The 21778-nt window shown below is 40.9% G+C and overlaps 1 protein-coding gene across 1 annotated transcript in view; it reads right to left on the bottom strand.

The window, feature by feature from the left end:
* Positions 1–682: 682 nt before the first annotated feature.
* Positions 683–21778, bottom strand: part of EFR3A (EFR3 homolog A) — a 53951-nt gene continuing 32855 nt past the window's right edge. Inside the window, exons 11-23 of the mRNA XM_084864704.1 lie at positions 21556–21670; positions 20581–20632; positions 18845–19017; positions 18306–18381; positions 17489–17650; positions 16739–16870; positions 15735–15802; positions 14689–14816; positions 10036–10127; positions 5514–5562; positions 4409–4512; positions 3861–3910; positions 683–3496 (exon numbers count right to left, since the gene is read on the bottom strand). Coding sequence (XP_084720830.1) covers positions 3391–3496; positions 3861–3910; positions 4409–4512; positions 5514–5562; positions 10036–10127; positions 14689–14816; positions 15735–15802; positions 16739–16870; positions 17489–17650; positions 18306–18381; positions 18845–19017; positions 20581–20632; positions 21556–21670 — 1307 coding nt within the window. The 3' untranslated portion in view covers positions 683–3390. The remainder of the gene's footprint in view (positions 3497–3860; positions 3911–4408; positions 4513–5513; positions 5563–10035; positions 10128–14688; positions 14817–15734; positions 15803–16738; positions 16871–17488; positions 17651–18305; positions 18382–18844; positions 19018–20580; positions 20633–21555; positions 21671–21778) is intronic.

Here is a 21778-nt window from a genome sequence, read left to right as displayed (position 1 = left end):
AAAGAAAGCACATGAGACAGCAAACCATACTGACTGCCCATCTCACATCTAAAGAACAGGCTCCGATTTGGGGGGGGGGGTTGAGTTAGGGGGGTGACTGGCCTAAGTCCGCGGGGGCAGCCACCAGGGGCGCAGGCGGTCTGCCAGCTGGAGGAGGAGCAGCAATGGACACACATGCCCTCGCTGAGTGGTTCCCTCCTCCTCACAGATACCCTGAGGGTGGGACTTACTCCCCGTCATGTCCCAGGCGAGGACTCAAAGCCCCAAGTGCAGAAACTGGCCTGAAGCCCTTAGGCGGCAGTGGTAGGGCGGCTTCCAGCCCGGAGCCCGCCTCCCTGCCGCCTGGTCAGTCTCTGAGGCCAGCAGGGTGGGGAGGTCCCAGAGGAGCTGCTGGCTTGCAGGCAGGCACCCAGGAATTCATGCGGAAGGAGGCGGGGCTGAAAAGGAACCCGAAGACCTGGCAGAGCAGCAGCTCACACACTCACAGGTGACCTTCACCTTGGCCAGCCTCCCCACACCCAGCCTTCACTCAGGGTCTGAGACTCCCATGGGTGTGAGGAGGAATCCACTCGGCAACCTGATTTTCACTAAAAATTCTCATTTCAACTACAGCAAGATATTGAATAAATGTATTTAGTAAATGTAAAAATAGCTATTATAAAAATGTACTTAGGCACAAATATTTTGATTTTGTTTTATTGCTTACATATGAATTGCAGAGTGGATTTTTACATTTCAAAAAGCTCACTTCGTTACATTTATGACATACATTGCCATGAATCAGACAAACGAGTTCCATTTTCAGACAGGAAGAGAAGGGCTATTCTGAGGAGGGGAGTAACCGCTGGTAAAAGTATGGCATTACTGTAAAGAGAACAGAGCCAGAAGTATTAAGGGTGTGTGGGTGTGTATGTGTGCATGTGTCTGTGCCTGCCTGTGTGTGCCAGTGTATGTGCCTCTGTGTGTGTGCCTGTGTGTGTGCCTGTGTGTGTGTGCACGTGCAAGCACGTGTGTTCTGGCTAACTTCAATGAAACCAACTCTGAGCAATCAAAGACAATACAAGCATAGGAGGAACATTTAAATGTTAACTATTCAATGTCAAGGAAATAAGACATAAGCAACTGTCTATAGCAAAAAAGAAAGTGATAACAGCTTATAAGAAATTTCAGTATCTACAAAAATATAGCCACACAGTGCCCTCCACCAATGCCGCTCGCAGCCACACCCAGCTACAGACGGCAGGCCCCACTCCCTGCAGGCGCTCCTGGAAGGCACAGGCCAAGGGCAGGCCGCTTCTGGGCATCCTCGGCAACAAGACCAGCTCACTACCGAGGGTACACAGAGTCTACTGTGATTACAAACCAAGCAAAGCCCCCACAGAGCCCAGCGCACCGCTGACAGACCAGCAGGAGGCAATAAGCATGAGCGAAGTGGCTGTCCTGTCCATGCAACACGCCCCGACCACGCCGAGACCTGGAATCTTTGGAGCAGGAGAGCAAAGGAGTACATGTCCTCCTTTCCTAGACACTCACACGACACGCCTCCACACAGAAGCACACAGTGCTCATCTATGAAGTGACACCTGAGTGGCTGGGGGCTGCTTCTGCATGTCCCCCTGCTCTGACTTTCAAACGCACTGTCAACAATGAATACCCTGCTTTAAAAATACAGAAGAAAAAAAGAAAATTAAAAAGACACACAATTTGGCTTCTTAAATGGTGACACATTTTAGCTGATCAAGAGGCAAATACAGTGACAGCTGCTATCGGTCACGACCCCCTAGGTGACCAGGTGACCGCACTGCTACGCAAAAGCCAGGGCTTCTTCAGGACACGCCCTACAGCGGCCAGGACAGCGAGTGTCGTAGAGGGTCAATGCCTTCTCTCTCTCTCGCAAGGTGCTTTAAGACAACGTACTTTGGTTCATATACTGAAAACAACTTGAGCATCTTCTTTACTTTTTCTGTCTCTACTACTTGTGCCCAGATAATCATAAACCAAAGGTGTAGCATGCAGCTCTTCACTACAATTTTACAAAAAGCCAAAACTGATTTTTCAGCTCCAATTTTTAATAGGTATATTTTTATGTAAAAAGAAATTAAAAAAAGGCAGAACTATAAACAGGTTATGTTATAAAAACGTCCTAGGAGGATGTTGTAAGACTTGCAAAGACAATTGTTCATTTTGCCGTGTAGTGGACTCACTGAAATGCGGCTTTAAATGTGGTTGGTCGATAGGTGAGTGTGAGTACACGTCATCTTGGCGGCTTAAACCGACATAAGCTTACACTGACAATCCTTAGCACACTTGATTGCTAAAACCATAGGCACCCTTTAAATGGAATATAACAAACCCTAAACACAAATGGAATATAACAAACCCCAAACACGAATGCATATAAGCTACAGTTTGAATCCTACAAATTAAAGTCTATTTTGGTAATTTTCTGACTATGATGATTAAAAACAATGAACAATATAAAAATGTAAATTAATGTGCTCTTAATAAAAATCAAAATGTGTGCTCTTCACAGGTGAACTAGTAGCTGTTTTAAATGACTTTTTATACTAAATATATATATATATATCTCATTTAATTAATCGAACCACAGCAAAATACAACTATAATTTCAAAGCACAGTCTGTAAACTAATACATCTTATGATGTAAAAAATATTGCACAGTTCGGTATCTGGAGAGCAAGTTCTAAGTCTCTCATATAGAATGATCAAACTCCCGGCAGAAAATACAGTATTACAAGAACCAGACACTTTAAAGAACAGCGACTGATTTTAGGGCCAAAGTCTAGGAATATTATTCAACAAACAACACTATAAACAAGCGGAGGAACGCCTGTCGCACGTATCATGGTAACTGAATGAAGGGACACCCATCGCAACATCTGAAACACAGGGACAAAGCCACAGGGCAACCAGCAGCCCAGGACTAGATATACGCGCATGTTTTTGCTTTTTCAGATAACCAAAGCTAAAGCAAAAAATCCTACTTAAACAGTTGTGTATATGTTTAAGAAATACAAGAGACACTTCATACAACTTTCAACCCTCGAAGGCCTAATTAAAAAAAAAAAAAATAACATTTGAGAAAAGTTTAAAATATACTGTTTAACAATGAAATAATGTTGAGACCAATACATGCTCCACTTTAAAGCCAATGGGAACCTCAAAAGAAATCAATATGGCATAAATCTATCTCCAAAAGTACTTGAGATCACATATAGTTTCAAATTTTCTAGCATGGTATAACAAGCATTTGGTCAAATGTTAAGTTCCACTGTTGTTTTCAAGAAGTGTGTTAACAGACATAAAGTAAAGAGCCCGGCCTGAATTCCCAGGCTTTGACATTCTATGCTGAGGTCTTCCTGAGCCACTCAGTATACACATAGGTCAGGAAACTTCATCTCATAGACGGGGACAGACTGGTACTGGGCATGCCCAGAAGTAATGGTCAGTGTTCCCGACGGGCTGGGCGGAGGACTGGAAGAGAAGAAGGGCATTGTCAACAGAGCATCCTGGCCGCCATCGCCCCGCAGGTGAGAAATGGAGGAGAAATGTTCCTGCTTCAACGTATCATTAGAGTCAAGTCTTCCAAAGCACGGCTGTCCTTTTAGGACAACTAGAAAACTCTAAAGGACAACTAGAAAAGCCAGAGGGCACCTGGACAAGAAATGGCCACAGACTGGCTAGCGAACACAATGACTGCTAAGACAAAAGTATCTGAATGACCTCTTGTTTATCCTAAATGAAAAACGTAATTACTTAAACACAATCAGCTACGAATTCACAGGGGCCAACAGTTCCTATTCTGTTGTTGTATTGCTGTTGTAGTAACAACCCTTACCGTATGGTGAGTTCCAGTATTTGAGCAAGTCTATCATGAAGCAAATTAGCCTATAAAAGAAAAAAAAATGTTAAGGATGCATTTCCTGTTTTCCAAATACCCATATGTAATAATACAAAGACAATTTAAAAGACAGCGTAACTGTAACTATGAAGCTGATGGTACAGAATGCTGTAACATTTTGGTTTTGTTTGTCTCATATAATAATAGTTTTTCTTTTATTCCTTTCCTAGTCTCACTGGTAAAAACAAACCAATAGATACACAAAATTACCCACTGCAAAAGCATTGAAAACCACTGCAAAAATAGTATCAAAGCCACATCAATCATTAACGGGCAGCTTGGGATCTCTCATTTCCACCAGCTTCCAGGACACTAAGACACTGTTGAGCTTCACAGCTGTCTATGCATTGAGGTCTCAGTCCCTATATGACCCATCACCTTGCCTTCTGCTGAGCTGTCTAAACATGAAGCCTACCAACCAGTTACCAAGAAAGTTTCCCCCAAATCACACCCCACCCCTGCCCCTTCAGCATTTATCCACTCACTTTGGATTCACACTGTGCTGCTATTTCTTCAAAAGGTGCTTTCTGGAACCTCTCTATCACCAGACGCCTCTTCTCCTTTTCCTGTTCCTCCATTCCATTGGTATCTGTGTACATGTTGGCAGAGACACATTAAAGCAACACAGCATTTCGGAGACCCTTCCAATGACTATAAGAGTAAATGATCTCAAACCAAAGAGAAACAATTTATAAGATTATTTTTATAAGGAAAAAAAGCAGAAGGTGTAACGTGCTTTGAAATGTCTTAATGAAAACTAGAAAACGCACTTACACAAAAAATTTTTAAATCTCAAGAGTTCAAACTGCACAGAGCCCAGAGCATGCTTGCTTCCTTCCCGAAGGGGAATCTTCTCTCACAGCCACACGCTTGCACAGGTGAGGCGCTGCAGGAATCTGCTCAACTGGCTACCGAGCAGCATCACACAGAACCACTCTGGCTTAGCCTTCCCATTTATCTATCACAATCTGAACGCGAGTTTTTATCTGAAGATGATGTGTGGTCTAGCCAAAGTTTGTGAAACAGTAAAACAGTAAATGTCTACCTTGTCACAGATAATTATTTTCCTTTGTACAGACAGACTTTTCTAGAATTGTGCAAGCACATTACAGTGCATTCTAGTGCCACCCGTATTTGGTGGCCAGTATGCAAGCTGCACGAACTTATGAGAAGTAGGATGGAAACTGAGAAATAGTAGGAAAAGTAAACTGAGTGGTTTGTAACAGGCACACAGTAATATAATGAGAAGTGAGTTTGCAATGGGTGAGAGTGTCAGCAGGCACGACAGTGTCATGTTAGTCCCTGCTGTGTCACCAGTGCAGACACCAGGCAGGAAATGAACCTTCTCCGAGATCGCACAGCTAGAAATGCTGCAGCCAAATCTCACGCCACGTTGGACTGACGCTGTGGCCTTCACTTATCTTGGTATAAAGTATTACTCTGACTTTTTACAATTGTAAAAACCTAAAGAACATAGTTAAAGTAATCTATTATATTTATATAGAAATCAGCATATAGACATGTACTAGAACTAGATAAAGATAAACTATCAAAATACTGGGAGAGTTAATGAGTATAAAAAAATCTTACCAATTGCTTTCTTTAATGCTTCAAAGGTAATTTCTTCAGTGTTACTAACCTGGAGAAAAGTGATTTAAGTAAAATAGTTAGAAAGGTTGATATAAATAATACTTTCATGCAGTTACAAGTCATGTAAGAGCTTTGACAAGATTTTTCTTCTCTATGTTGTCATGATTTGTAATTATACTCCACAAATGTGCTAATGGTGTGCTTTAGGGGTTCCCAAACAGTCTACCGCTGTCACTGGGCTGGCCGGATGTGCATCCTGGCCCCCAAGCAGCGCTGAGGAGAACCAACCTGCAGCGGGGGAAGTGCGAGGAGCCCTGAGCCCTGAGCCTGACTGAGCGGCTACACAGGGACAGTGCTTGCAAATACCGCAGGCAGAGGTCATGCGTTAATAGTCTCAGCCATGTAACAAGTGAAAAATGAAGTACCATATAGTCTCTGTAAGTTTTGGCACCTCATACTGTTTACAAAGCGAAAAATAAAATAATCTAAAATGGTAAATAGTTTAAAAGCAAGAATCACTACTTTGGGAAGTGTTCAGGGAGAACAGTTCACCGACAGCTTAAAATGACCGTGTTCTGGATCTGCCACGGCCCACCACCAAGTCTTATTCTCCGGAAACACCCTCTGACTTGGGCTCTCACGTCGCCCTCGTGCTCTGAGAGGTGCGAAAGGTGTGAAGTCAGTGCTTTCTGATCGAAGTCAGTAACACCCGGGGGTGCCAGCACATTTCAGGAAGGATCCTTTTCAGGAGGGATAATATATCCAGCGACTACGTTATCTCTGAATAAAAGTGAAGAAATGGAATGCAAGTACTTGCCTGGGCTCTGGTCATCCCTAATTTTAGCTCATGAGCTTCCTTCGCTAAGTCTAAGGAGAGCGGAAGCCTGCTCGCTCTGCACCTGCGCGGCTGCAATACAAAGGCTTGAGCGGAAACCAAGCAGCACAGCTCCACTGCCTCGGTTTCCTACCGAGGCTCGGAGTTCTAGGTGAGGTCACATTAAACTTGGGAGTCTTCGGTGGCTTTGTTCTAGATGTTTGGAGCAGATATATAAGATTAGGCTCTGGCTGGTCAATTATTTATATCTAGAAGCAATCTAGTACCTCTATGAAAAAAAACAAAACGGTTGCTCTTGCAACTGGTTAAGGGCTTCAGACTTCTGACCAATCATCACAGCCCAGGAGAAAGAACACTGGGGACTTTACTTATTACCTGTTCCCCCTGGACAGGTGAGAAGCCAGCGTGCTTTACTGCACAACTCTTCTTCCGTTTGTTATTGTCCTTAATTCCGGTCATGATGACTCAGTCTCTCAGCATCTAAACTAAGTCCCCTGCCCCTGTCCCTTTGGTAACCTCCTTTCTCTAACTTGCTCTCAGTCAGTCACTCTGCCTTCTGAACAGGGTCCTCCTGCCCCAGTCCCTTCTCTTCATCCCCAGCCTGGCCGCTCCAGGTCCTCAGAGCTCCGCCCCGGCGATTACAAGGATCTCCCCGTCCAGGCACGCTTCTCAGTCCCTGCGTGAAGCACAGCTCTGAAATGGCTATTGGATTTCAGTGTTTCCCTGCTTCCTGCCCAGTCGCAAGCCAAGCCCCAAGGCTGGTAATACAAACCTTCTATGATTTCTCTTCAATCTTGTTTCCCTTTTATGAATCCTGTATTTTTTTAAATTGCTCTTAATAGTGTTTAATGATTCATGTGTTTCATACAATGGAGCTGCTAAAAACAAGCCAGCTACTCCATTTGGTGCTCAGCTTAACCAGAATCTGCTCCAACTCTAACTGGCGCACTGGAGTCACAGAAAACAGGGCCCAGGCACCGTCCCAAAGCTTCCAGCTCCTCCTGCGTATGACTCTGGCCTTAGGTTTGACCTAGAGCTCTGACCTTGACTGTACAGCCCCCCTGGGCCTGCATAAAATCTGCGATTCATCTCTTTTCCATAAGGTCTAGGCCATTTCCACGGGCGCTTTAGTAATTGTGTGGCACCGGCACAGCAGGCCTGACCACTGGTGCGGACCTCAGGATCATTGTTAGCACGCATGCAGGAATCTTCAGTTATAATTGGGAAAAAGGCAAGAGTATGCGTATATAAAACAGATGTGTATTTGTCCTAGGACATACAATTCTGTTCAGCCAACCATTCCCAAAGAAAAACTGAGTATACATACCCTCTCATCCATTCCCCCAAATAATTAAGCAGTGACTACGCCACACCTTTTAAGACTGAGATTACTTACATCCATTATGCACTGAAATCATGCCCAGTGCTCAGAGAGAACACTAGAGGTCAAAGGTCATGCCTATAGCACTTGAGTCTATTACTCAACTGGTAATTTTATCTCAGGAGGCAGACATGCCTCCATGACACTTTAGCCATTTGGATTAAAAAGTTTTAGAAAAAAATATAGTATGTATATACTGATATATAAGGCAATTTTGAGAAAAGTGATCACAGTAAGCTAAGGTTTGAACAGCAAATGTTGGGACTGACATACCTCAAGTGGACCAGATATCTCAGACTCTAGTGACAATTTGAGTTGTATCTACAGAAAACACAAACTTGCTATAATCTTCATCTAAACAATCTTCTGACTTTGTTTTTAAGTTATAAACCTAAAAGCAGATATCAGATCTGAAGACTAACTGGGATTATGTATGTAAAATTTCAAATAATTTTGATCAAATATTAGAGTACTATTTTTAAATGAGCAATTTTCTTAACTGATCCACTATTAGCTAACATACTTGTTCATAGTTAGATATTTTGCTATACCATTAGCTGGTGCATACCTAACTGACGCAAATCTCTCCTGTCCTCACCATGAAATTAGTTCAGCCTAGAAGGTGATTTCTTTTGTCTCCTGGTATTTGAACAATCATTCCTAATATGAGAAGGTGATTTCTTTTGTCTCCTGGTATTTGAACAATCATTCCTAATATGCAAAATCATATTCCATAACGGTTAATGGGTTTGAAACTCCAACCAGCTCAAAGACATCTTTTCGTAAACCGTTTACTTAACTTTTCAAATGCTCAGTGGGAGGCATGTTTGACTTTGGACTTACAACAAAGAAGAAGGCTCTTTAACAAGTTAATAAATGTATTAATGGGCTTTTAATGTAAAGTTCACGTTCAGGAATCTTCCTCCGACATTAAGTCTTTATGCAAATGTCTTTTCAGTACATTTTCTCAAAAAAGGACTGTTTGTAACAGTTTGAAGTGCTTTATATGTATTTTTAAAAGAAAGGCAGTTAACAAGAGGAACATGGAATAATACCAGTCAATAAAATAAATTATACTCTTGACAAAATAAAGTGTATAAACAAAGACTTAAGATGATTTCCTTCCCTCAAAATGTAATAGCACCAAATTAAAAACCACTACAAGACATAGCGAGCAAGATACCCCCTCACCAGCAAGGATCCAGAAATTAACATGGCTCAGAAGAATTTGAGGACGATGGTTTTTCTGGAGCCTTAAATTAGCAAGAACCTTTCAACCAATCTCAGCCCCACAATGAGCACTGACTGTGCCTTGATGCTCTGCAGACAAGTTCTTAATAAAATGGGTTAGTTCTACCCAACAGAAGAGCTATGTTAGCTGACTGTACCCTGGCCCCCAAACTGTCTGAATCCCTGAGGACAAATAAATTGGCGGGGCCGGGAGTGGGGACGAGAGAGGAGGCTGAGAAAGCATGAATTCAGACGACTTCCTTCCCCTTTTCTTAGGTGGATATTCTTTTAATGATTTATACTGTACAAAGGAGAAACAATGAAATACCCAGGAAGGCAAACAATGGATAGACCAAGGAGGAGGCTGACTTGGCATGCTGGGTTGCGGCACTTTTACTCGACTATCAAAACATTCTCTGGTGACTGTGTGGTAAGTCCAGAGAGTGCGGCTGCGCTTCGTCCTACAACTCGGGAGGTCACACTCTCGTGCGCTAGTGAGACAGGAGGAGAGCGTTACACCTCAGAGGCGCAGTGAGCCCAGCCCTAAAGACAGGTCAGCGAGACAGCCTCGCCGACGTTATGCTCATTACATTTACTATCTAAAGTGATAAAAAAATGTCCATCACAGAAGTTTTGAAAGTTTTACAAGTTGTGAGCATCTGAGGTACCTATTTCCATTTATTCTCATAACTTAGGTTTCATTAAGTCTTTAAAAACAGGATCTAGAGGCCTCCTAATTTAATGATAGGCCTTAAGTGACATTTCTTTCTTATAAAAAAAAATCTGACTTGGTTCTGTTTTTTTCTTGTTATTACACTAGATTACATTGTAAAATCTAATGATATCATACATGTTACATTATGTATTTTTATAGACAGCCGAAGTGAGTTTAGCAAAATAAATTTCAAGTTAAGTTCCAGGCTGAATCAGATTAATGTCTACTACAATAAAAACTGCTGATTTGGGGATAACTCGGAGTTACATTTGCTCCTATTTGAAAGCATGGAGGACAAACAATTCTTTCAAATTGATGTCTATCTCAAGACAGCACTGAGCACAAACTTTCAGCAACTCACCACGTCGTCCGAAGGGAGGCCGCCGGGCAGAATATCCACCTGAATGGATACGGTGTCCACGATACTCTTTCTTCTAGAAAGCCGATCCTCATCTAAAATAAAGAGCCCCCGTTATATGCCAGCAAGAAATGGTGTGTCATTTATAAACGACATGCTTCCGGTTTCAAAACGCTTGGGACAATTAAGACAGCCTGTCCTTTTGCTCTTTCTGAATACATAGGCACTGTGTTTTCAGGCTCACACATTGCGTGATGCAGCCACCTGACAGCCTGCACCACTCGAGCTTCCTGGCCCCACCTGAGTGTCCGTGGTTTTATTACCAGGGGGAGAATGAAGGGCTAGAGGCGGCGAGGAGAGTGAACCAGCTTCTCTCTTACCCCGGGGTTGCCTTCCAAGGTAATCAGATTTGGTAGCTGACTCTGTTTCTGGGCACACAGTAGGACTGCAATTCCCAGCCTGTCTGTGCAGGAGGGGCACCTAATTAGCTCTGGCCGATAGAGTAAGAGTGATGCTCCTGAAGGTGGCTGCTCCATCAGCCTGGACTCCAGTTATGGAACATACGCGGTTGGTTTGAGCACCAAGGGAATTTTTTCCTGTTTCAAACCAGCAAGGAGCTGCGATTGTGCCATCACAGCCTACCCTGGGCAGCGTTCTTTGCCGTGGCACTGCTGGCATTTTTGGCCAGGTAACCGTGTAGGACCTGTCAGTGCACTGCAGGATAGTCAGACCTTTGTGCAGCTGTCTCTATATGCCTCCATCACGCTACAAGCTGTATAAAGCACTGACCACACTGCTCTCCAAGCAATTCTACTCCTTCCCGATGAATTAAAAAGGCACTCTGGGCCTCTCTCTCTCTAGTAAGATCTTATATACTAATTTCCGCTGCTCCTGACTGATCTAGTGTTCAAGTCCGCATGCCTTTCCCACAGCCTGAGTTGCGTTAGCACACCTGCCTTCCACACCTTCCTACAGACAGGGACCCTCCTGGAAACTTCATTCCTGCCCTGGTCCTCCCTGCTCTAAAGATTAGTCTCTTTCAGGTCTAATCAAATATATCACTCCCTTAAAAATCTTAACTTCACATACATCTCTTTCTTCTAGCTACGAAAATGTACTCTGTTATGACTGATCTTCCCTTCAGTCATTGTCACCTTCCATCCCCTACCAGGCCCTGTACTGCAGACACGGAAGTTAGTGTCTCACCTCCACCCTCAGCAGAAATGCAGTGACCACGGGTTTGCGTCTGTGACACATGAGTCACTCGGTTCTGCTCTATGAAGGCCGAGGGACAGAACCAGCACATGCTTCATGTGACAACGGCTCCCACACCGAGTTCTGCTAGTTTGCAGGTCACTGTTTTACCGCCGGCTAGTAGTGAGCTCACCTAAGACACTACATTCTTTCTGTGTTTCCTCCAGGATCATATGCTCTGATATAAATCAGCAAACATAACAGAAGAGCTACAAAACAGCACGTGGCCATCATGCCAACTTGTTTGTGCCCTCCAAGCAGGCCAACGTCCAAGGCCTCACTAGAACGCAAACTGAGCGGTAAACAGCCTACTTCACAGAGAACACGAGAGAAGAATGCCTCGCTTGACATACGATGGCTGGGGGGTTGCAGAAGAGAGTCAAACTGAAACCTAAGACAGAGGGAAAGAGAGGGACGGGGCAGGAAAGGGATCAGTGGGGGCAAAATCAGTGAGAACAGAAGGGAAGTACTGAGGAGATATAAAAAGATTCCATTCTAAAAGGAAGGAAATAAATTTTAATGGGAAACCGTAACACATGTCCTCGAGCATTTGACCTGTATAGTCACCTGCTCACAGGTGACTGCAGCAAAGCCCAGGTACATAGCCGCACCTGGACCTCCGCACAAACATTCGGTTCCAAAGCAGAGCGTCTGGGAAACGATGCCCGTCCCAGGGGTCGCTCCGGCTGTTCCTGAGCTGGCTGCCAAGCCTGCGGAGATGCAGCCTCGCCCCTCCGTGGACCGCCCTGCCCTCTGGCTCCAGAGAATGCCCTGTCGCCAGCTCAGAGTCTGAGCATACAGCCTGGGGAGACGTTTGCTTCCTTCCCCAAAGGGGGCTGGGAAGTCCCGGATACTGCTGACTGTGTCCTTTCCACTCCCCACTTCCCTCTCCTCCTTCCTGTAGCTTCAGGTTTGAATGGAGCAGGAGTTGAACCAGTACTCCGTGCTGCTCTGCTGCCACCTGGCGTGCCTACGTGTAATGCACACAGCCAGCTAAGAAAGAAAGGAGTCTGAATGCAAGTGGCACAGAACTACATACCATGGAACTTTCTGTGGCTATTTAACAGTCAGATAGACACCGTCTTCATTGTACACACTAAATCATAAATGTGACTTGGGCTACACTACTACTCAGATTCTATTAAAGAGCTAACTGGGGCAAATGAAATGTCACGAATAATTTATCTTCACAAATTCAAAATGCCATAGTTTAATGCTGATATTACTTACAAAGGCATACTTTTTTGGTCCTACAGAAAAGCACAAAATTCCACAGAATTAATGCATACAGGGTTGGGCAAAAGTAGGTTTATAGTTAAAATACAAATAAATAAATATAAATTAGTGATTAATAAACTATAATGTAAGAATAAATTGTGTTTTGTATACTCACAACTGTAAACCTATTTCGGCAACCTCTGTATTTATAGACTAAAACCCAACCAAAAATCATGGGGTAAAAAATGATAACCAAGTTATTTCATTTCAGCCTTCCTATCCTCATTTGTAAACAAAGATAATGCTACGTTCCTCACTGAACTATTTTAAAGGTTTAATGAATAAGTGACCATGAAGTACACATCACAGTGCCTAGCACACAGCGGGTGCCTAATAAATGGCAGTGCTATCTTGATGATGATGGTGTATATATCTATATTTCTATATCTGCCTCCAACATGTACACACACACACACACACACACACACACATCTGTCACACAACAAACGAAATGTGTTTTGCTTTTTTTTTTTTTTTCAGTAAGATGTTCTTAAATCCCTTAATTTTAAAAAATGTCACGTGATGGTTATACAGCCAAAGAAAAACACACTGCCCAGCTGACTGTCCCACAAAGAGTCATGTGTCCCGCCTCCTTCTGCACTGAGGCAGGGCCCATGCACCATGGACTGCTCGACACCACCCGTCTTTACAAACCAGGGAACTCGCACTCTGACTGCTGCACTATATAACCAAGTATGAAATGTTCAGAATTCTTCCCATCAGAGATAAAGAGGCATTAAGAAAGGAATACATCTTTTTCAGGGGTGGGAAGAAATGGAAAAGAACAAGCCACCTGTTAAAAAAAAGCACCAGAAAGCTCACTAAAATTGTGAAGAGTGGAAGGGTCAGGTTAGAAGGAAATAGCAGTGCAAATTAACTACGGCTACGGGAGGCAGAGCAAAACCCTAACGGAGCCTCCAGGTGCAGAAGGTCCGCAGGCTCCGGCCGTTCTAAAGGCATGTCTGACTAAGCTACTCTCCCAGAGGACAGGATGGGGGGGCGGGCAGCCAGACGACGCTGGGTTTACCTTCGCACTTGTGCCTGGGCTTAGGAGGGTTTTTGCCTGAAGGAAAGAGAGCTAAAGCCACACAATAAGAATGAAATATTTTTAAAGTCGTTTAAATTACAATGCTCTACTAATGTTTTATTCTTAACGTTTTTATTTCCCCAAGGAATTCATGCAGAATAAAATCTTATATAGCATAGGATATAAAATAAAATGCAAAAGAATTCACTAACATCTCAGATGCTATGAACAACTATCTTTGTAATAAATGTATGTATTTTGGATCCACATTATACAAAAATATAAGTATTTATAAAGATTGTGCTGCTTTTAGTGATTATTCCATAAAACCACCTAGTTTCCCCAAAGGAAGAACTAGTTCTACCAAATGTAATATTTATACAATCACCAAGTGAAAATGAAGGCGGAAGATACTGTTTGATTTTAGTATCTAAAGTAAAAATGGACTGTAAGACACCATGCAGTTTTGCCTTGAAGCACTGCAGAATGACTGTGGTCAATGCCAAGAACAGAGGAAATATATAGATAGTGTAGGGAAGAAAGCATATATATATAACTCACAACATCTGAGACTTCTTTGCACAGCAAATAATCTGTACTCTTTCACGTGACAAAAGCTGCCTAATTCATTAAGCTCAATAAACACAATTATACTGGTAACCAATTAAACAATTTTCACCATTTCCATAAGTTAAACACAACACTGGTGAATGAGGAAAGATCTTACGCTCCTTCTTTGTTTAAAGTATATTATTATTTAGTGCAACTGTAATAATCACTTGAAGATTAAATCTGTTCATGATAAAATCATATACAGGAGTGGGCAAAAGTAGGTTAATAATGATAATGCAATTATTAATAAATAAAATAACAGTTTAGCATACTTACAACCGTAAACTTACTTTTGCTCATCCCTGTATATACCTTTAGAGACTTACTAAGTTTTTAAGAGGAAAATTGAAAAATACAAGTAACCATCCTTGAGCATTTGGAAAGCTGGGGTACAGTAAGCATACAAACTAGATTCACTGCTAACTGAGAATGGAAGTTACTGACACATATCAATAGAGTGAGAGTTCCAGTCAGCCTCTGCTCACCTGTGACCTGTGGTACGTATGGCACTGACAACCTCTCAACGCTATAGCCACTGCCACCCAGGGACTCCGCAATCTTGTTGGTCAAAAAGTACAGATTTTTGTCATGCTTCTCCAAAGATTTTGGGAGCCTGTCAGATTGATCAAACAAAAGTAATTCAGTGTTACTTAAATTATCGAGCAAAAATAAGTTATCATTCAAACATTCCAGGGCAGAGCCGAAATATTGCCAGTGATCTGTAATTAGCAATAGGCACAGTATAATTTAGAGGGCTCATTTGAACTCTTGACAGCACCGGGCACGGGGTCCCTCTATGAACCGTTCTGCTGTGACTCATTCCCCTAGAGAGTTCCAAGGGTGAGGTCCGGCTTACATTGTTCGGTTGGTATTCACACATTAAATGATAAAGGGGACTAAATTCAGCTTTACCTGGCAAGGTGATTAAAATCTACTGAGAGAAGAACATAAACACACAGTCTCTGACAGTTAATGAAAAACCGTATGGGCCAGCAAGGGACAGGAAGCACTGGCCCAAGCACATGACGTTTCTCTTTCCGATCCAACGACCCGATTTTATCTCATGCTGATGCTTTCAATAGAGCCCACAAGTGTGAGGAACACATTGTTCACATATTTGTTTGAATGGCAAGGAAGAATGCAGCGTATAAATGATTAATTTTCCTTAATAGTCTTTCTCCCAGGATTTTATGAGTATTGTTATCTATTATGGAAAATCTTGAACAGGATATTGTATTTCTTTAAATGAGTGTTCATTTATATGAGAACACGCTATTTAGGAGATGTAGCTCCATACTAAAAAGATAAATATTTTTTAATCAAAGACTGATCTTTGTTTGCACAAGCCTATATTTAACACGTGTAAGAACTTCTATAACAAGAGAAAGAAGTGAGATGAATTAAATGCCAGAAACATAAAACATGCTTATTAAAAAACACCAGAAAATTATTCTCATCAGCTGATTCCTTTATAATCACTAACTGGTCTCTCAAGTCAATATCCCGCCTTACAATGTGGAGATTTACATACGTGCACTTATCTCTGAACACGTGCTCTGGCAGAAAATAAGGGGCTTCCATCGTCCGAGTTTCAATAACCTGAAAAATACCCAGAAACAAAATAAAAATAAAAAACCTCTCTTCTCAGGACCTTGCTATGAAAACGTGGAAAGCTAAAATAACAACAAACAAAAACTAAACGTATATAAGAAGTACCATCACTTTATTTTTAAATGTAAACTATGCTTACAGCCCAAAGGCAGAGTTCATTTTGTTTTTACATTGTCTTCAAGATTCATCAGGTAACAAAATCCTGACAATAAAGTAATGCATGTGGTAAAAACACAATGACCCGCTACACCTGATTAAACGCACTCACAGGATGGAACCCGTATTTTCTCAGATGCCTCTGCTTTGGCAATCCCTTCCCAAAGCACAGGCCTGGGCCCTGGGCACACCCTCCCCCGCGCTCCTTTGGCAGCCCCCGCGAGAGGTCCCAGTGCCCGGAAGTCTGGCTCCTCCATCAGCTGTGAGCAACCGAAGGGGGAAACTCTGCTTTCACAGCATTAAATATTCACTTGTTTAGTGAATGAATGAGTTTTATTTCTTAGAAAGCACTAAAATCCAACTAAGAGATGTACTCCCAATTCCATAAAATGAGGTTCCCCTAAAATGTTTTTAAATCATTCAAGTCATTATTTAATGAGTTGCTGAAAAAGCCAAATATAGTCAAATGGAGAACAAATCTCTGAGAACAAAATTATTCAACTTTTGAGATCTGGCTCAAGTAGATTGGTTTAAAACAATAACAATAAAAATAGTAAAATTTTAGAAAATTTAGATACTAAGACTCATAATTGTTGAATGTAGTTTCCATTTACAATAAAAGATCCAGAAAAGATCCAGTCACTGCATAATTCTATAGAATTATCTGAATTTGATACACAACCATCAAAATTGGAATTAATCGCCACCAAAAGAAAACTAGCCACGTCTGTACAGAAACCACGCTGTGGAGCGTCCCGCAGTGCTGACCTTGGTGACGTGCTGGCAGAAGGCGGGGACGGCGATCATCTGGCTGACGAAGTTGAGGTAGGCGGCCACCAGCGCCATGATGCCGCAGCGGTGGAACATGGGCAGGCTGTCCTCGTTGAGGATGGCGCTGTCCTTGAACAGAAAGCACAGCACAGGCTTAGGCTCCCAGCGTCCTCTCTGGCGCCACTGAAAGCTGGGGTGGTTTGGGATGCTAACCAAAATGTCGCCTTATAAGAATGTATTGTTTAAAAATCCCGAAAGGAGAATAAATGCCAATCTATAGAAGAGTAAAATCTCTCAATTAGCTTTTCCTAAGAAAAAATAGTACATATATAGTAAATATATAAACATCTCTCTTTCTCTGATATACTAATATAACATATACACATACTCTCGTTGCTTACTGTCCTTTTATTACATAACCCTTAACCCCTAACCAAACTATAAACATAGTATTTAATGACTATCTTCCCCACTGAGCTCCAAGCATGAGCTCAGGGACCATGCTGTCTCTTCATTACAGGATTTTCCTGGGGACTCGAACAATGTCTAGCACACAGTCAAACAAATGCTCTTTCAACATTTGTTAACAAAACAACCGCCTATGGTCATTGTCTTGAGTATTTTAGATTTAAAACCAGACACTCTCTTTTAAAAACTCATGTCCTTGTATAAATGCAACAACACCTTAAAGATGGTATCTGTTTCATGTAAAAATGTTTTCCTCAATGAAAGGCTACGAAAACATACCTGTAAAGCAATGGCTAAGCGAATGAGATCAATAACCACTTCTTCATTCGCCAATTCAATTGTCATAAGAGCAAGAGAAGTATAAAGTAACTCATAGTTTTTCTGAACATTGTCTTCCTCTTTACAGCCCAGATATATGTGCCGATATAGCTGCTGCCCATTCTGAAAAGGGTCATGACAGAGGATAAAGATGTTTTCTTAAAATGCAGTAAAGGCAGATTTCACATGCATATAACTCTTATAAAGTAGCTATCTTCTTACACAATATACCGTGGAAGATAAACTGATAATCAGATGGTCAATTTGTATTCCCATCATTAACATCAACAAATATACCAGCGTATAACTACAAACTAACAGAAGAGTTGAAGAAGAAGCCTTAAGTAAAAACAGCAAGTAGGAAATAGTTCAGTGTCAACCATGAAAATATTTTCAGTGATATTTGAAAAGACAAAAACAAATTGCAGATTGATATAAGCAAAAGCTAAAACGGATGGCAGGATTAGGGAGCCTTGGTAATGACAGGAAACCTGGCGGAGGGCAGAGGTGCCAAGACTGCCTGGTCTGAGAGAGGAGTCTCCTGAGAAGCGGTTAGCACTTGTCCAGGGAGAGCCTGGCAGGTTCCGCTATGCGCAGATGTGAAATCCCCAAAGGCATGTCTAAGGCTGACCCAGAGGGGAGAGCTGACAGAAATTCTCAGGGACTGCACAGAGGTTCCCCCAAACCAACCCAACCTCCACCTGTTAATAAAGTATGGCTTCATTTCAAGGCCATATGTCACTTCTATCATGCATTATTTTTTAAAAGATAATCTTACCTTTTTCATGAAACTTGCGTCTTGTCTACAGATTTTTTCTCTTTTGATCTTTAGGTCAGCTACATCAGGTATTATTCTAGAGATAATCCAGATAGAATTTTTAATAAACAGCACATTTAGTTATAATATCACAGGTTATGTGGCAAATCAATAGCTATACTTCGGAGTCTGAACTATGTAACACTCATTTCAATGAGCATGTTAAGTAAGTCTATTATGTAATCATATCGCTGACTTAGGAAGTTTAATTAAGAATTTCATAAAGTAATCTTGACTCCTAATGCCACTTCTAAGTTTAAAGTAAAATTATAACTCATGTAACTAGTGACCACTAGTAGTTGAGATCTCTGAAAGACCTCTAAACATTTGCTATCTTAAACAATACTGATATTAAATACTCTTGATACCAATTAAAGTTTTAAAACTCTGATTAATAAAACCCAAAAGTCCTAGATTTAAAAATATCACAACACTTAAAATATGTGAATGTAGAAACTAAAAAACATCACCATTAAGCCTATTTCAAGCTGGCACACTACCTGATCCCTCGAAGCTTTGCCCTGTTGTCATGGCGATCCATGAGGTTATGCATCACTTCCAAGACTAACTGCCTCAATTCATAGTCCTCCATGAGGGATGGTGACAACAGAGGATCCAGAAAAGACCCAGGTAGCGCAGTAACAATGGTCTTGGCTTTGTACCCAGAGGTGACCTGATCACAGGGAGGAAGATCAAAGAAAAACAAAATGCCTTTGTCGTAAGTCCTTGTTTGGTAAAATTCTCAAAACCATTTTATGAGAGCCACAAACTAAGGGGAACAAGTATGAACATCAGCCTGAATAAAATAAAATAAAAAGTTTTGTAAGGTAATGAGGATTTTACTGAATTTACAAAAACAGCATTCGTAAAGAGAGTAACCATGTGACAGCTCACATTTCCCACATGCCAGGCAGGGCTCTAAGCGCCACCTGCACCAGCTGCATCCTCCCCACAGCCCTGTGAGGTGGGCATGCGTGCAGCCCCACTTTATCCGAGAAACTGAGGGTCAGAGAGGTTAAGAATATATGGGATAGGTAATCAGTACTAAATGAATATAAGATTAGCTAGCAAATGGTTCCAGTAAGAGCTGAGAATGTCTAAATGGTTCTTTTTTATTAAGCAGTTAATAGGAATACATTTTCAGTTTGGAAAGCGATACTTTTATTACGCACTTGAATGGACATTTCTGAGTGAATCCCTATATTCTAAATTGTAAGCTTTTCATATCTTCAGCATATCTTAAATGCTGTTAAACATTTTAACTATATCACACAGACCTTCATTCAGCTAACTATGTGGTACAAGTAGGATTAGGTCAAGATGATCTACTAGGGAGTTTGTTTTAATGAAAAATAGGACCAGATACAATTTGAGGCGGTAATTTAAATGTATATTTATATTTGCAAACATATTTGGAACGTGTATTATAGGATGGAGGTGATCTTATAAGCAAGCAAAGATATGGGTGGGACAACTGCCACCCCCCCCTAAAAATTAAAAATCTATCCCTGTCCCACACCACATATAAAAATAATCTTCAGAGCAAAGTTTTAGATGTAGAAAGCCAAATTTTAAAAACTTTTGTAAGAAAATATAAACAAATGTGCTTATATCAGAAGAGGCAAGGAGTGAAGACACAAAAAAAACAAAACACAGGAATGAATGATAAATTTGGCTATATTAGAATTTAAAATTTTAAGTACCATGAACAGGAGTAACATGAAAATCACAGATGTTTCTGTACCTCTCCCTGGTTTTGAAATACTCTTTTTACAAGGTGAAACCATGGACAATGAAGATGTGCAGATTAACTGTTGGCAGTACTGCCAGGGAAAGGAGACATTCCAAACAGTAAGCCCCGACCAGCATTAGGTGAGGGGTCGCTGAGGCAAAGATGAATATGATTACTCTGACATGAGCACAGGGCCTCCCGTTAGACATGCTTTTCCTTCCCAGCTACTTAAGGCTGAATTATTTCCCAAATAAGAAGCCATTATTTGGTCAGTACATGAAAGAAGAGCACGATACGTAGACCTGCACTGGATTTCAAGCCCATGAATGCCAAATGAGACGACATGAGAAGAAATAAATAATAAGAGCATAATAATATATAAGAAAATGAAAGCATAATATTTAATTATATAAACCACAGAGAAAAGAGGCTCATAATGTGAAGATGCTTTCACCTCCTCAATAATGTCAGGAGGAGTGCTCTTCACATTCGTAAATGTCTTACCATAAGCAAGGATCTCAGCAACATTATCTGAATCCGCCTGGTTCCCAAGTCCCTAAAAGATACAGCATACTAGCATTATCTTATTAATAGTAATTAACATTCACATTACTTAATTTACTTATTATTTACTGATTTTAAAACTCTACTCATATTATCTAAGTAGATTTTAATAATAGCTAAGTCATGGCTCCTTTTATACTCTAAATTTAATATGAATTAAAGAGCTACATGTAAAAAAATAAAATTCAAACAAAAATATTAAAGTTATTGGCTCTCAAAGGAAACAGATCTATGCATGTAATGATATGAAAATTAAAGCATGTGAATATATAACAAACAACATAAAAAGATACTATAAGTTGGGAAATATATTTACTGCAAATATGTGACTAATATTTTAAGAGATAAAAACCAGATGATTCAACAAATGGAAAACGGGTTATCTAATTAACTAAGAAATGTAAATCAAATAAGACTATTATTTCCTTACTAAAGTAGCAAAACACACAAAAATATTCACAAACTAAAGCTTTAGCATGTTGTAAAATCAAATCAAATCTATAAAATGAGGTGACCAAGACATATGATTTTTAAAATCACTTTCAGTTTTAGAATTGTAGGAATAAATCAACATTCCTGCTATCCTGATTTTAATTATTCAATTTTTACACAACACTTGAGGCTTTACCCAAAATACCCATGTATAGAGACAATACCCAAGCTAAATAAACCTTCCACGTGGTCCATAAAAGACACAGAAAATTAAGAGAATTTATGATATGCTGAAAACTGATTTTACAAGCACACAATGCTGATTCCATTGCTTAGCAATCTAGCACCATAAACACACTACTTTCCACAGGACGTTTAGTACTAGTGATTAAAGAAACAATAGAACACTTTCTAGATTTCTTTAAAATGAAATTAAATCAAGATTAAGTTGAGATCTATGGCTGGAAAACTACATATGCATACCCTAGCTGACTGACGTCCAAAGTATGAGTGGATGTTCCAAAAACTGGTACCTTCCCCATAATGAACATCATGATTTCTGACCGCTGGTAATCTGGTAGGTTACTTCCAAAGAACCCTAAAAAAATAATAAGATACATTTTACAAATGAAATTTCTCCATATAGTAAAAAACTGTATTTTAAATCAAATCTTTCAGTATGTGGTAAACAATGTCTTCAAACACT

Source organism: Pipistrellus hanaki (assembly GCF_964339955.1).
Source record: "Pipistrellus hanaki genome assembly, chromosome: 17".
NCBI lineage: Eukaryota > Metazoa > Chordata > Mammalia > Chiroptera > Vespertilionidae > Pipistrellus > Pipistrellus hanaki.
Note: the sequence above shows the minus strand (reverse complement) of the source record. Positions and strands in the feature narration are given on the sequence as shown.